A 16991-nucleotide genomic window follows, 5' to 3' on the forward strand; every position below is an offset into this window, starting at 1 on the left:
TACAAATTCCAAATACGGAGCTGTTCTGCTTCTGAATCCTTAAGTTGCAAGCTGTGAACTTTCCAGAAACAGTTGGCTACCCTGCATTTTCTGAATCCCAAATGCTGAAACAGTTTTTCCAGTGTTCATGAATTAAGAAATTTATGTATATTTGAGCTGTATTATCATTATTCATGAACAAAGAATGTTAGGTTACTATGTATAGCAATATAAAAAGACAAATGCCGTATTATCCCAATGATAAAGTTATGAGCAGCACAGAGACTATTTATTCAGCAAAATACTCAGTTACAGTAGATGATTAATTGCTTAGGCAAAACCACACAATTTGATTTTGCCCTGAAAAGAAAGCAAAGTCATATCTCCCCTGGGAAATAATGAGAAGGCCATCTGTTTTGGAAATGCACAAAGCACTTCTCCCATTGATGATTACAAATAAGGAGCAAGATGTCCTACTTTGGGAATCAGTTTTCAAGGTCGGTATCTATGCTCCATGGTCTTAAGTAATGTTTTTCTATTTGCTGCCTGTTTGCAGATGAATATCTTTATTCTGGAACAGCCTCTGATTTCCTTGGCAAAGATACTGCATTAACACGTTCTCTAGGCTCATCACAAGACCAACATTGCATCAGGACTGATATTTCTGAACACTACTGGTTAAATGGTAAGAAGCTAAACATGCTACTGTAGAATGTATTATTTCAGAACTTGTTTTACTTAATGTTGTCATGAATAGATCTGCAGACAGAGGAATCTTTATGAAATATCCTAAGTGAATTCTGTAGATATCTTGACAGATCCCAACATTTCCCATTCAGTTCCATGTTAAGAGCATATATGGGTTTTAGATGTTAGGTCTCTTATTTCTGCTATGGATGCAGTTATTATTATGAGCAGCAAGATTAGATTCTGCTTTATTGGATTAGTGTGCTGTTAAATCAGTAGCATTTAAAAATGCAAGAAATTGCTTTGGCCAAGAACTTAATACAAAGAAGCTCAGACAATTGGTACAACAAATGGGAATCAAATTTGTTCACTGCTTATTAACTATATTCACTAATGTATGTTTATTTATTACCAGCATTTCTATTCTGCTCCTGACCTTGAATGGTCATACAGTATAAACAAAAAATTAAGAACAACCAAGAGAAACTATAGTGATAACATCCTCCAGGTTAAGGCCAACCTCAAATACCCTGATGGAAAAACTCATCTGGGAGGTGGCAATCTATGTATCCAAGAGGATGCCATTCCACAGAAGGGGAGCTGCCACTCAGAAGACCTCAGTGTGTGTTCCTCCAGGTTGAATTCCCTTGGGATAGGACCTTCAACAGGCCTTATTTCCCTGATCCATTGGACAGGCAGATAAATTCTGGGGCAAGCAATCTTGAAGATATCCAGGTTCTGTGCCATTAACAATTTTTTACTTAGTCCTCCATTCATGGTGCATTCCTGCAGTTTCTTTGGCAATCTTATGAAGAAGTGGCTTCCCATGGTCTCCTTCCAAGAAAATTTTTAAGCTTTCCAGTTAAGCTGACTATTCTGGAATTCCCAAATGCTTTTCCATGTGACTCTGCGTAGTTGGCCAAACCTGGTTGGCCTTGTCTGGGCTTAGAAACTGAGCAGGATTGGGCTTGGCTAGTGCTTGGACAGGAGAGATGTTCCAAATCCATGCAAGAAATTAATGGCAAGAAGTCTCTTGCCCACATAAGAGCAGGAGAAAGAGAAATACGATCTAGAGCCTGAGTCTAATATTAATATGGCTTAATTCCTAGATCCTGCAGTAGCTGATCTGCTTGTCAGGTTTTTTTTATTAAAGTTGTTTCCTTGGCATCTGTAATAAAAAACAACTGTCCAAGCATTGAGCTTGACTCTTCTGCCACAACTTTCTAGAGTGATTTATTGCCATGCCATGGGTGAAGCTTTAACAGCAAGGGCAAATCACTTTTGCATTGCTGTCAAGAAAACTAGACTGATCTGTCCATGAAAGGAGCATTTACTTTTACTTACTGTAAAGATTGTCTGTGTCTGTGCAAATCTTGTGTTGGACAGAAATATTGAATATAGATGTTTAAAACTGTTGTATTTCTCTCCAAACTTACAGTTATGTTCAACTATAAATAATTCTGAAAAAATATGTAATCACTAGGAAATAATAATTTAGGATTGGAAATTTCTTAGTTGTTGCTGATCTAAAAGTTGATTTCAGTGTTGAGATATGACTACCCAACCAATTCTACATTTATTGATATTTTTAGATAGAAATTCATATTTATGTTTATTGAAATATATGTTTTATTTCTATTTTAAGCAAAATAGACTCTATGGTATGTTTCATGATAATATGGGATATTATATTACTTAATATAATATCAGCAATGGGCCTGTGTATTTGGTTAACATTGGCTGGTTTTGAGAGCTGAATCATGTTTTTTCCCAGAATCTGCTGTGGTCTGCTTGAAACCAGAGCCAAGCAGGAGTTTTCTTTGCAGTGTTATCATTCTGCAGAAGTTGTGAGCAATATTTTTCATGTTGTTGGGAACTTGGAATTTACCACACCTCCTGGCTCTTAGATGGTGTTTCCTATGCCAATATTCTGTCAATTCACCTTTGGAGGCAACGTGGCTTGGATTATTACAATTTACCTTTGTGGCAGCAGGGGATAGTCGTATAACGTGGATGGGGGAAGATTTACGAATTAATTCTGTTTCCTTTCTGGGTGGGTGGGGTATGAGGATCTTTATTGCTTCAAGACCTTCAGTGGCTCAGGATGGGCATCAGTTGACACACAGTTTTCACTCTTTATTGGTTAGCTGGAACAGTTTGATATTCTCAGCATTTCTCAGTGTTTTGAGGCTGGCAGATGTGAATGCAATGGCTGACTGTCTTCAAAATGATTTAGAGAAATAATAGTGGGAAAGTGTGTGGAAACACCAGTAGAATCACAGATCTCGAAAGGGCCATTTAGGTGAAGCAGAGGGGAATAAGCAAAGCTATAATGACGTGTTGGAGGGCAAATAATTATGCTCTGGGTCCCATGCTGTATCTTCTACCATCCTGATAGGCTGCAGGGGTGCCGAGCATCCTGCCTGGTTTTCAGTATAAAAGTAAGGTTCAGGTGCTGGCACGGTCAGTTGCCGTCCCTGTGTGCTATTTTAACGTTTAAGACATTATTAATATGCTCTTTCTTGCGAACATTGCAAATACGGATGAGTAAATGAGTTTTCTGTTTAATCCTATTAAATATTACTTGCCTTTCCATTGCTTTCATTGTATTAGCATCTTCAATACGAGTATAGTACTGAATTCGAGAGAAAAAATCAGTTAGGAGAAAGAGGAGGTGGAGAAATATATCAATTTAAATCTCTTTTGCCAATGCCTCGCTGTGTTTAAAGGTCATCTGGTCTGAGAAAATACAATTAAGTGGCATGACACTTGTTCCTATTGTTTTTTATGTCTTTTAGGGGCAAAGTTTATTGGAATCTTTCCTGTCCCAGACACGTATAATCCAGACGATGACAAAATCTATTTCTTTTTCCGAGAAGTTTCTCAAGAGAGTAGCACCTCCGACAGAGCCATTCTTTCCCGTGTAGGCCGCGTCTGCAAGGTGAGCAATATGGATTTTGTAAAATGAACTCCATCGCATTGTTTCCTCAGTAAATACGAATCGCCCCAGGGAGGAAATAATTTCCCCTAAAGTACTGTCTAGTCTACACATAATAATATGGATTAATAATGAAGTCTAGAATTCACTCGGCTTGTCTTGCACTCTTAGTTTGATAAGCCAGTTGTATTTGGGCACTGGGATATTTTCATAGTTGATAATGAAGTTAAGTAGTAGCCAGTTTAATTACCAGCCACTGAACAGAGAGCGTCCTTTCTACATTCACAAACGAATTAACCGAAGCAATCCAATTTTCCTGCAGTTCAGTTCCCCAGATTTTTTTTTTCACTATTGCTTTTTCATAGCAATTGGGCTATACTCTTCATCCATTTAACTTCGTCTATATTTCATTTCCCAGAATTTTAAGGACTGCAGGCTACTTTGCTTTGCCAGCCAGCAACTTGCCATGTGGGATTTTTGCAATGCTTCCCCACTTTTCATTACATTCACAATATTTATTATGACTAAGATCCCAAGAATTACATAATTAGTTCTACATTCCCCTGAGTGTCTGCAGCTAATGCAGTTGCTATCCCTCAGACAGCAGGCAGCCCATGAATGTGACAAATTGTTTTTTAAAATTGAGGGGAATTCCAAAGCATTATGTGATACAACATGATGTCCAACTACTAAATTAATCCACTGGATGTGCCCAAGTTCTTGGATGTGCATAAAGGAGTGCTTTGGATCCCACCCATTACTGGTACACTGCATACTCTACTTGAAGTCAGAATGAAATCAAATTTCTTGTTTTTTTTGTTTTTTTTTAGAAGTTTCATTTACTCAGTTTCCTAGAATAAGAGATTGTTTTTGTAAAATTTTCTGTGATATTCTGACATTTTGTTTGTCATGCCCTGCATTTCTCCACAATGCCTCAGAATAACAGTGCGCTCAGGGCTTTATAGAAAAGGCTAATTGGAGACTTGGCTGCCAGCTTCAGTGTGTTAATCATATAGCACCTTAGAAAAGAAGGTAGGGAAAAAAGATTTATACTAGTTTCACCCATTGCTTAAGACTCATGCCCAAGAAAATACTGGAGAAATATTGTCAGTGTAATTTTTCAGCAAATAGGATGGAAAACACTGAATGAGAAGCAATATAGACTACTGCAATGCGCTCTACATGAGGCTACCCTTGAAGAGTATCCAGAAGCTTCAGCTGGTCCAGAATGCAGCCGCGTGGGTTATTTTTGGTGCCCCTAGATCGGCACCTATATCACCTTTACTGCGCAAGCTGCACTGGGTGCTAGTTCGCTTCCGGGTGTTGGTTATGACCTTTAAAGCCCTACATGGCGTGGGGCCAGGCTACCTGAGGGACCGTCTCATCCACATCACATCAGCCCACCCCACCTGATCATCCAGAGAGGGCATGTTACGGACCCTGTCTGTAAGAGAATTCCATATGGTGGTGTCCAGGAAGCAGGCCTTCTCTGCAGTAGCCCCCACCCTTTGGAATATCTTGCCCCTGGAGGTGAGGCAGGCCCCTTCACTTCTGACCTTCAGGAGGGCCCTGAAAACTTGGTTCTGCCGTCTCGCATGGGGTGGGAAGGTGGGCAGCCATTCATGGGGTTGGCTCGCGCCTTAGAGCCCCTCCCACCTGATTAGAATTTTCTAGCCTCTTGGATTTTACACTTGTATTCTATATTTGCAAATTGTTTTATTTTTATAGGATTTTAATTGTTTATTATTATAGTTTTAATTTTATTGTAAACCGCCCAGAGTCCCTCTTTTGGGGGAGATGGGTGGTAGCAAAATTTGAATAATAAATAAAATAAATAAATAAATTCTATATATAGTTCTTGAAAGGACCCAAATCAAGGTTGAAGCTTAAAAAGAACACACACACAAACACACACACACATGTGTGTGTGTGCACACACGCACCTTCAAGTTATTGTTGACTCCTGGTGACTGCCAGGACAAGTCACTGCATTTTTCTTGGCAAGTTTTTTGGAAGAAGCCTTTGCCTGCTTCTTCCTAGGGCTGAGAGAGAGGGACTAGGCTGAGATCACCCAGCTGGCTTTATGCCTAAGGGGACTAGAACTCACAGTCTCCTGGTTTCTAGCTTGGTGCCCTAACCACTACACCAATCTGACTCTCTATACAAACATACTATCCTTTTAAAATAATGAAGTGATAAAATGCAAACCTAACAAACATAGTAAAAAATAGTAGTTAGTGATAATGTCACTGCAATATCCATTAACGCTCAGAGATAGGTTGATATTTTGATGGGAGACCATCAGGAGAAATTCCAAGGCTGTAAGTTAAACTGGGAAGTCAAAAGAGGCATTTCAGGCAATAACAAACTATTTCTAAATTGTTTCCAAGAAAACAAACAAACAATGTAGACATATCTATGTAATCACTCACAGCTGAGCTCACCTCAGAGGAGACTTCACTGTACATGAACAAGAAGATTGTTGAATTGAGTAACACAGATTCAATATTAGACACGGCAAGTTAAATTTAACATTATTTGAGAGAAGTATAACTCTACATATCACATGAAAAAATAACTAATAGCTTCTTTCTCGCTGAGTATTGCTTCATCCACTGAATGTATGTATGTATTATGTTTTAAAATTTGCTATATATTTTAGATGTAAGAATCCTGTCCCCTCCACCACCATCCATCACAAAGAGAGAATGAATAGCTTAGTCAGAATGAAAGGATGAAACAATATTTATTTACCTATTAACTGTGCATGTCATACCTTCATCCCTATGATTTTAAGCCACTGATATGATTGTAGAGAATCTAATGCGCAAGGTGTAATTTAGTTAAAAACACTTATTTCAATAGAAGATCATAACCAGTGATAAGCCATTGTTTAAGTACAGACTTGGAGAATGAATATTTTGCATATATATTCTGTCTGCTTCAGTCTTTGGCATCCCTAGCTAAAGAAATTCTAGTTTCTGAGAATACCTGACATCAGAAACTCTCATTTTCATTTTAAATAACTGCAGTGTAGTGTATTGTCCAGTTCCTAAATAGTTATTAAACTTAATTATTATTAATCAGGCCATCTTTATAAATTACAGTTTGAGATAAGCTTGTCTTAAATAATCAGAGCTAACAGGCATGACAGTTGGTCCCTATTCTGATGATACATTGAGCTGTGGTTGATCAAAGATGGAAGCAAATTTATGCTGCCAGGTAAATATTAGTCTGATTTTTGCAAGCCTCACCAATGGTAAACATAATGTCAAAATTGCCCAGTATTAGACAGTTTAATTGCAATATTCTTTGTTAGTTGTTTCCTCCCTGTGGCCTGTTAGGGCTGTTCAGATTTTCAAGACAAGCTTCTGCTTTCTTGAGGCTTTGATCAAAAGATCTGTTTGAAGCAAAACCACAAAGCAGTACCCTACTGCTGTCCTCCAAAGTGGAGCAACCGCTAAAGGGTGTGAATGATCCACATGCTCCTTCTGGCTCTACCCTCTTTTTCTCCAACCATTTTTGGTCTCATCAAACCCAGCACATATGCATGGATGACTCGGTGGGACAAGTGTTGATATTATCACCCAAGTAATATGAATTAATGTATTTTGCATCAATCACATCATTCACATGATTTGTGCAATGACAGCATGACATGCATGGCATCATTGCCACTTATGTGAAATGCTGGTGTACCACCAGTATAACGGCCATATTTTTGGCTATGACGTCTCCCTCCTCAGCCTCAGAGAGATGCCTCCTGCAACCAACAGGCTGGGTAATGACTTGCAGTTGTGTGGGCGGGAGGCGGTTTATTCATCTGAGAAGAAGCAGAGCCCAAACTTTGAAAGTTCAGGAGAAACAGTTAAACAGTTTAACCAATTTACCGTCAGGGCTCAAGGGATTCTGCTTTTTCAGATAAAACCTTTGCCTATATGTTCATCCTCCCCAACCAGTCTCAGGTTGCAAATTTCTGGTTCTGCTTTCTTGCATTTTCTTCATTTGACGTTTCTAAGTTTAATATTTTTTTCATTACTGTATTAATGCATATTCCATCCCCCACCCACCCCACACCCATGCACAAGCCCTAATTTGGCTTTACGTCATTTTTCATTGCGTATCACCAAGGGGATAGAGTTATAAATTGAGAGGAAGTGCTTTCAGTGTTCACAATCAGGCCGAAATGCATAATATGTCATGACAAATGGCATTTTTGATATTTTGCTTTTAAAAAAAAAAAAGTAGTAGTAATCAGCAGCTTATCTGCAGTAGCTGACATTTCTTATTTTGCTTGGGAAAAACTAGAATGTTCCCACTAATATCAAGTGAAATGCAGTTCAAACCTTTGTTTTTGCATTTTATTTAAAAATACCTTAGAGGAATAGGCATACAGAATAGAAAACTAAAGGAGTTTTCTACGCAAAGGGCTCAGTCTTAAAGGGCAAATATGCATGCGTGGTAACATAAAGTATCACTGAGTTGTGAATGTCTAAAATCATTAAATATTACATTTCTAGTTCATGACACATTTCCATTTCATTATTCTGAACTCCATTAGGCCCAATGTCTATATAAATTGGTGTGTTTTTTTTAAAGTAACAATTCTGCTTAAATATTCTCATTTTAAATTCTACTTCAAACATGTATTTTTTTCTAAATACTCATTTCTAGAATACTACTTCAAAAATGTGTATGTGTGCATGTATGTGTGTGTGTATACATACAGATACATACACATACACACACATAAACACACACATATATATATGCCTCTGTGTGTATGTGTATGTATGCTTAGGAAGTAAGTGTCTTCTAACATCAGGAAACAAAACTTAGTGGACTATTAATTACTTTCCATTTGTTGCATTAATCCAGGGGTTCCACATCAAATTAGATCAGACCAAATTTCCATATTTTAATTAGTTTCCAGAGAATCAAGCACCTTCCTTCCTGCCTGCCTTATGCCTGCTATTGCACACAGAAATTTCCGTATGCAGAAAAAAAGGTGGAGCTTTGGGCATGTGACCACCATCTTGACTCTTTTGACTCCCCCCCTGCTGATGTACCTGGATCCCGAAATCCCCTTTTCATGGCCTTTAGAATCTTAAAACCCTCCAACCTTTATTCCTGGAAACCAGCAGTACTGATTCTGAGTTGGAGAACAGATGAGAACTGCCGTGCATTAGCACAGGCATAACTTAGTTAAACAAAACCAAGAAATGCTAAGTTTGGTCTTTTGGCTGTCCATCCCTGGTTTAGCTGCTTGCTCCCATGTCCAAGGCAAAGCCCAAGAAAAGCAGAGGAAAGTTTCTGCCAAAAGATCTGCTGCGCTTCTCAGTGAGCGTAGAAATAAACACATTATTTCTCTTCCGGCTTTGCGTGCCTTCGAATGTGGTGAGTCCTGTTTAATATTGCTGAGCAAGGCTTGCTAAATGCCAAAAGAGCTGTTGCTTTGGTCATGTTCTTTGCAGAAGGGGCTGTCTTATCAAATGAGTCTGACATGAAGCACAGCACTCAATACCAGAGTTGGATCTTGGTCCCGTGAAAGATAACTCGATATCCTTGTGTGTCATTGTGCATTTACAAAGACATCTCAAGTTCTTCCAGCCTTGTAATGCTAAATCCTAATATATTGAAAAAATGCTATTTCCAAACAGCAGGATTTATTCCATTTAATGTATCCAAGGAAATGCAGGATCTTCAGTATTTTTGATTCAGTGGTTCTTTTCTTCTCTTAAAAAGAAAGGTGACCTTAATGGGAGCCGAGATTCTCTTTTCCTTTTAATCTAACCCTGAGATGTCCTCTTCACTGCCCCTATAATGATAATGGCCTTGATAATAAAATCACAAACAACGTGAAAATACTTTGTTTTGTCTCTCATATTGCACTGATAAGTTCTTACTTAGCTTGTAGTTTCTCGACTGAGATTTAGACCCACCTTCTTCAATTTGGTGTCCTCCAGAAGTGCCGAGGTTATTTCTGCCCAAATTCCCAGCAAGAATGCTCTCTGTACTTCGGAGTGGAAATATCCAGTGCCTGGGTTGTGAGGCCTCTTCTGATATCATCAGATTACATAGGGGCTTTGTGTTATATTTCAGAGACAACACTGATTTTTGAGGGGACAATAATCATAGGAATAAATATTCCTTACCAGGGGTATGACTACCAAGATGGTGGGGAAGGTCAGTTGAACTGGGTATATTTAGCCTGCAGGGGAGAAAATAGAGGGCAGAAAAAATGGCAATTTTCAGACATTTAAAGAGTTGCCATTTAGAGGAGGGAATGGACTTCTCTGACATCCCAGAGGGCAGGACCAGAATCAAGGCTTGATATTAAAGGGAAGTAGATTCAGGTTAGATATTAGAAGGAACATCCAGATGGTAGGCGCTATGAACACAATGTAGCAGGTTGTCTCATGAAGTGGTGTGTCACCCTTCACTGAGGGTCTTCAAACAGAGGGCCGGATAGCCATCTGCTCAAAGTATGATAGCAGTTCCTTTAACTGAACATGGGGTTGGACTAGGTGTCCTTTGAGGTATATCCCAACGGTATGATTCTATGGTGATATGAATGATACATATATATGCATGCATGCATGCATGCACACACACACACACACACACACACCTACAGTATAATTGAAATTATTCAACCCACATTGAAAATCAGGTTGATTGTCAGAATGTACAGACTTTCAGCTGTTTGCAATGAACAAATCAAACAAAAGCAATTGAAATAGCTCAACACAATGAATGCTTCAAGTGGTGTCCCCAAATTCAACTGAAAATGCAACTTATGACTTCTCCAGTCTCAAAATTATTCAACCCCTTCATGGCAAGCATTTTCAGTACTTAGTAGAGCACCCTTTTGCTGTTGTGACCTGCTGCAAACAAGATGCATAGCCAGACACCAGCTTCTGGCAGTGTTCCTGAGGAATCGTAGCCCATTCCTCATGAGCAATGGCCTCCAGTTCAGTCATATTCTTGGGTTTGCGTGCTGCAACCGCCTTCTTCAAATCCCACCAGAGATTTTCTATGGGGTTCAAGTCAGGTGACTGTGATGGCCACTGTAGAATCTTCCAGGACTTCTTCTGCATCCAAGCCTTAGTGGAATTTGAGGTATGCTTGGGATCATTGTCCTGTTGGAAGGTCCAACGACACCCAAGCTTCAGCTTCCATACAGATGGCATGATGTTTTCTCCTAGGATTTCCTGATACTTCAATGAATCCAACTTGTCCACACACTGCAGGTTTCCAGTGCCAGAGGATGCAAAGCAGCCCCAGAGCATCACTGAGCCACCACCATGCTTAACTGTAGGTAGAGTGTTCTTTTCAGCATACTAAACACAGAAGGTTTCCATACTCCAAGACGTACACCACTACTGACCCAAAAGCACAAGAAAAGTTGGCTCCAGTATGCTCAAAATCATATAAATAAGCCACAAGTTTTGGGATTCTGTTCTGTGGAGCAATGAAACAAAACTGGAACTTTTCGGCCTGATGGATCAGTGGTATGTCTGGAGGAAGAAGGATGAAGCATATGCTGAAAAGAACACTCTGCCTACAGTTAAGCATGGTGGTGGCTCGGTGACACTTTTGTAATGTGTAATTGAAGAAAATATTATAAAATTATTAGCAATATTCCACTTTGGGGAAATGATTCACAGGAATCACGGTGGGAGAGTAAAGGATGTAGAGAAAAGGAAAATGTCTTATTCTTTTCATCCCGTGCTCTGCATGAGGGCTGTCCAGTGTTTCAGAATCACAGAGGTGCTTCAGAGCAAATTGACACGGTGCTACACATGAGAGATGTGGGTGATTTAAGGAATTGGAAGCCTACGCTACTTCAATGCTCCTACATTCCCTGAAACATCTTTTGCTCTTCAGATCAAAAGGACTACACACTGCCCTTGTTCTGCACCACCCCAGGTCTCATCAGCCTTCAAATAATGCATTTGAGTCAAAAATTGAAAGCCTTAGAGAGCCAGAGGGATAATAATTAGGGATAATACTAGACAATAAGAATTGTTGACTGAAATCAGCTTTGTTTCCCTTCATCCAAGTACTTTCCAGTCTGGCCTATAATGGGAAAGAAGAATATTCTGAGAATTTTTACCCTGTTATACTTTCTTCTGCTTTCAAGCCATTTCCACTTTTTGGTGATCTGGCCCTGCCAGTATCATACTCTTTAAATTCTTTTTAAATTCTTAAATTCCTGCTTGTTGATAGGAAACCAATCCTTTGAAGACTACACTACTAGATAATATTTGTATCCGGTTGCCAAACAAGCACATTTTCCAGTCTCTGTTCCCACAGGCTTTTAGAAAGAGCACCTTGTGGACTTTCAGACTTGTTGATTAATGTTTTATATCAATTAAGTCAATTGAGAGTTGGCATTAAAAAGAAAAGCAGATGGTTGTTCCATGTCTGTGGTTCCATGAACAGCTAAAGTAGGACACTTCCTGTTCAGATTTAAAGACATTAGCACTTGACTTAGAAAGCTTGTTTTTTTCCCATCGTGGATGCCATCAGGAAGAGTCCAGTCCCAGGGTGTGGACTTAGCAAGATTTGGTGTATCTTGCAATATGCTTGTTTCAAGCTTGCGTGGGTTGAGAATGGCTTTAGATCCCTGTGGACATGATCCCACCTTTATGAAAAGCTTTGTGTCCCATTGATTTGAATAGGAGAGGGTGAAATACATCCTAAAATTTGGGGGTCATATAAGTGCATTGCTCAAAAGGGGAGTCCTGCAAGGCCCTTTCCATTCCCCACCCAAGAATAGGAAAAAGAGGTATTATTAGGGGATGAAAAAGAAAAAAAGGTATATACTGTATAACAAAGTATTTCTACTTGAAACATGGGAGGATCACTGTCTGTCAACATAGTCCAGCTTCTACAACCTGGGTGCCTTCCATATGTGGGGACTTCAGTTTCTAGAATTCTCACCAGTAGTCATGTTAGCTGTGGAATTCTGGGAGTTGAAGTCTACACACCTAGAAGGCATGCCAGTTGGGAAAAGTAGTCTAATACTGGACTAAAAGGATGGCTAATTTGATTCAGTACTGTAATGGTATGTGGGAATTACCTTGGGAGACAGGAGGGAGAGCCTCAGACTGGACAGTCAGTGTGTAAAAGGTATCTCAACCCACAGAGGGAGGGAGGGTGTGGGAAATGTTTCACACACCCTCTAGTTTTCCAGAAAGTAAAAGGAAAGGAGGGGAGAAATGCTTTCAGTCTTGCAAGATTCTGCTAATGTCACCTTACAATAAAGATAGAGCTAGTACTCCTGGTTGTGCTTTTTGTCTGGTCTACCTCACAGGGCTAACAAGTACAAGCTGATTTCCTCCTGTGTTTGTCCCAGCAGCCATCAACTTGAAGATTTTTTTTTCCTACTTCATACCAAGCAGAGGTTTTGAAGAGTTTTTTCTCCCTCCTACAATATCCCCCAATCTTAACTATTTAAAATTTTGCAGCACACTTTTTCCCTAGCCCCAATTTCCCTCTCATGGATGCATAAAGTGTTGGAAACTTAAACTGATTATTTTGTTCTCTCTGTGTGTGTGCTTTCACTTTTCCTCCCCCATGCCCAACAAAGTTTTAGTATTTTCATACTTTTGGAAGGTCATGAATATTTAAGATTTCCATAAATAAAATGAATACAAACTCATAGCTTTCTGTCCATCTGGCTCTTATGCTGTTTATCAAAATGATAGATACTTGCCTGATGGGGTTCATTTGGCACAGGAATGATGTAAGATTAACTACAATGACTCATGAAAGAGCTATGCAATTTAAGTTGCAGCCCTGACTCATCTCGAGGGCACTAGATTGGGGAAGGCTGGTCTTTTGCATAGAAATTGTGTGGATGAATTATATCCAGTAATATTTAGCTGTCATACTTTTGCTCCATATATATATTCTTACTTTTATGATCTAAGATGTTATTTATATAGATAAAAGGCATGGTTCATTTCACAGCAGCAATAATCTCTATTTTCATTTATATCTGTCTGCCTTCAGTGCTCACCCATCAAGTCATGCATCCATCACATTTGGTCTCGCAAAGCCTCTTTTAAGCCAAGCTCAAGTCCTAAGGATTCCATAGACATGTCCATGCAGTGTTCTTGGCAATAGTAAAGGGATGTGTTTTGACTTCCCAGGATAGCATTCAACTCTAGATTTAGAGCTGAGCTTCTGAATTCAGGTGATATCGTCTTGGTGCTGTTATCTGCTAAGGTCTCACAAATGTCTAGTTATTCTTGAAGGAAGGAGGAAGAAGGAGAAAATGGGTGTGAATGATCTTACGGGAAGTTTGGCGGACCTAAGAAAAACAGATAGTTTCATATTTGAACACGTTTGTAGGCTTAAAAGACACACAGACATTTGATTTTCCTGAGAATGCTTCATCAGAGTGAACATTTCCAACTTTTCCTTGATATTTGTTGTAGACAGATTTTAACAAGAACTGAGCAAGTTTCTAAAAAATATCAATGCCCAGATAGAATTCTCCAACACATGAAAAAAATGGAGAAGGATCATTTTGTTGAACTGAAGCTGATATCCACATGGAACTTGGCCTTTTAGGTGGACTATTTAGTACATTGGACTGTTTTATTACCGGAAGCCTCAGTGACATGGTGTCTCTTGGTTTTCAGCTGCAAGATGAAAAGCTCCCTGTGCTATTAACTTTGGTTGAGCTACACAGATTCGGATTGATTTATAACTTTAGATGAATTTAATAGGTACCTATTGTAAGTTGAATAAGTTTTACTATGGAACAACATGCCACTGGACCTGAAACTAGGTCTCTTCTTGTTCCTGAATAACTTATAACATACCTTTTCACCCTGGGGTTTAGTTAATGAGACAACTATGTGTAATGATTGCCTTATCCCAACGAAGTCAGTCTCACCAGCGTTTAGTGAATAAAACTAATTTATTGAAAGGATAGTATGCAAATACGAAGAAAGCTGAGAATAAGCAAAAGCGCGCCAAATACAAACTAAAAACCCTCGCCTCCCGGCCGATCCCGCCCCCCACCCCAACATCGCAACCACCCCCTCCCAGCATCGGCAAGCGTCACACATCTGCCTGGGAAAGTAACCTTGAATACATGTCATAACCCAAACACACATTCCTTCAGGGCAACAGAAAGATAACAGCCTGGCAGAGCTGAAATTCCCCACCCCGCAGGTGATAGACACGGATCAGAAACCTGACATGCGAAACGTTACGATGTATGCAAACCATTGGAACGATGAACATGACACTATGAAAGGTCTAGATGTGTCGTTCAGGCAAAATTGTTGCCTTTATCCATGTTTCCCTTAAGCTCTTGTTGGCATTATGTTGTTCACTGTTGTACTCAAAGGGTCAGTTCCAGTTCCTGGTGATGGAGATCTTTCTGAAACTTCAGTGGAACATAAATTTCTATATACATAGTTACCAGTTGTTATTATGATTGACATTGTGCAAAATAGTGTAATACTGCTCATCAACATTTTCTATTTATTCTGTTTTTGTCAGTAGATTTGAAACACAAGAGCTTCTCTGCTCTGATTGCTTTGTCATACTATCATTTTAAACTAGGGGTTCTCAAAATTTGCTGTACCATGGAGCCCCTAAAATAATAACATGAACCTGTACCAACATGAACCAATAAATAAAACTAATTATTTTGGTCCGGTTAAGCTTAGGCAAGAAACAAATGTACCATTCACTTTTAATAGTTAAATTTTAACCTATATAACAAATGAATCAATGATAGAACTGTACAGCTTTATGAAGTAAAGCTTCATTGCAAATAAGCAAAAAAAGAACAAAATTCAAAACCATGTTTTCAACAGGAAAGATGAACTTGCTTCCTTTTACATAATTTCTGAAGTCTGGGCAAGACAGTTGCCCAGACTCTGTTGCAAGACAGATCTAATTCATCAAAATCAGGGGGGGGGGGAAAGAAAAGAAAAGCCTTCTCTTAAATCAGGTCAAAACTTATTCACAGATCAGGAAGCCACAGTCCAGGTAGAACATGACAAAACAGACTGGCTCCAGGTTCGCCAAAGAATGAGACAAGGCTGTGTATTTTATCCTTATATATTCCACATAAATACCAAATATGTATTGAGGAAGGCCCAATTAGAAGAAGATAAGTATGGTTTTAAAATTGGTGGAAGAAACATCAATAACCTGGGCTATGCTGGTGACATTTTTCTAATACCTGAAATGCAAATGATCTGGTAGCTCTAGTAATGAAAATCAAGGAGCACAGTAAAAAATGGGCTAAGATTAAATATAAAATGACAAAACTAATGACAACAGGTACAGCAAACAGCCTTAGAATTGGCAATAACGATACTGAATGGGTAGTTTCTGCCTTTTAGGATCTACCAGCAGCAGTAAAGGAACCAGCAGTAAGGAAATACACCACAAACTAGCACTTGATGAAGGATCAGTGAAGTCCTTGGAAGAGATATTCAGATGCTGTGATGTATCTAGACCTGCAATTATCAAAGCTGCACAGGCAGTGATATTTTCAGAAGCAAGAGTATTGATGCTTTTGAACACAGGTGTTGGAGAAGACTCTTGCGAATACCATGGATACCCAAGGAAACAAACAAATAGATGAGGCTACAGTTCCAAAGTTCTTACCCGAGACTAAAATGATTGGGCTCGTATGATCATATTTTCGACACATTATGTAAAGAACTAGCTCTCTTGAAAAGTTTATAATGCTGGGAAAGGTGGAAGGAAAGAGAAGAGGAAGACTAGCAACAAGGTGGTTGGACTCAATTACAGCAATGATGGGTGCATTGTTGGAAGACCCAAAGGGCCTGGTTGGGGATAGATCGCTTTGCAGAAGTTCTATGTGGTTGCTAGAGTCGACACTAACTTGATGGCACAGCGCCATAATAAGTTATAACAGTAGCCATGATAAAAGTGTATCCTCTTAACAAAACTCAGTCCACCTCAGAATTTCTTTGGGATAGGAACTTTGAGTTTTGCTTGGAAGTGGTATAAGCAATGATTAATTCATCAAAGCCAAATACTGTTACTGAGGATCCACAAAGGTAATGGTGCATTTAAAGTCAAAAGTTTTATGGGGCTGATAAAATTAAAGCCTCTTTTTATACTTCTTAACAGTGGACTTGTTAAGTCTGGTTAGTAGCCTATATGGTAGCCTATCTTTGTTTTCTTGTTTTTAGTGGTACCACAGGCTAAGTTAGATGTGCAGAGAAACATTGAGGGATATTTATGTCACTATTTCTTCTCTTCTTTTGATTTCCACTTATTTCCTGCTGCTTCTGCCAGGAATGCACTGTGATCAGTGCTTCTCGCATGCCTTGCCACAGGCACTAATTAATAAGCAACTTACTCAAACGCCACT

At 39.2% G+C, this 16991-nt stretch overlaps 1 protein-coding gene across 2 annotated transcripts in view; it reads left to right on the forward strand.

The window, feature by feature from the left end:
• SEMA3D (semaphorin 3D) overlaps nucleotides 1-16991 on the forward strand; it is a 168775-nt gene that overhangs the window by 94799 nt on the left and 56985 nt on the right. For both annotated transcript variants that reach the window (XM_063308241.1, XM_063308242.1), the window contains exons 7-8: nucleotides 536-664; nucleotides 3465-3607. In XM_063308241.1, coding sequence (XP_063164311.1) covers nucleotides 536-664; nucleotides 3465-3607 — 272 coding nt within the window. The remainder of the gene's footprint in view (nucleotides 1-535; nucleotides 665-3464; nucleotides 3608-16991) is intronic.

This window comes from Candoia aspera, chromosome 7, assembly GCF_035149785.1.
Source record: "Candoia aspera isolate rCanAsp1 chromosome 7, rCanAsp1.hap2, whole genome shotgun sequence".
In the NCBI taxonomy this organism is placed as follows: domain Eukaryota; kingdom Metazoa; phylum Chordata; class Lepidosauria; order Squamata; family Boidae; genus Candoia; species Candoia aspera.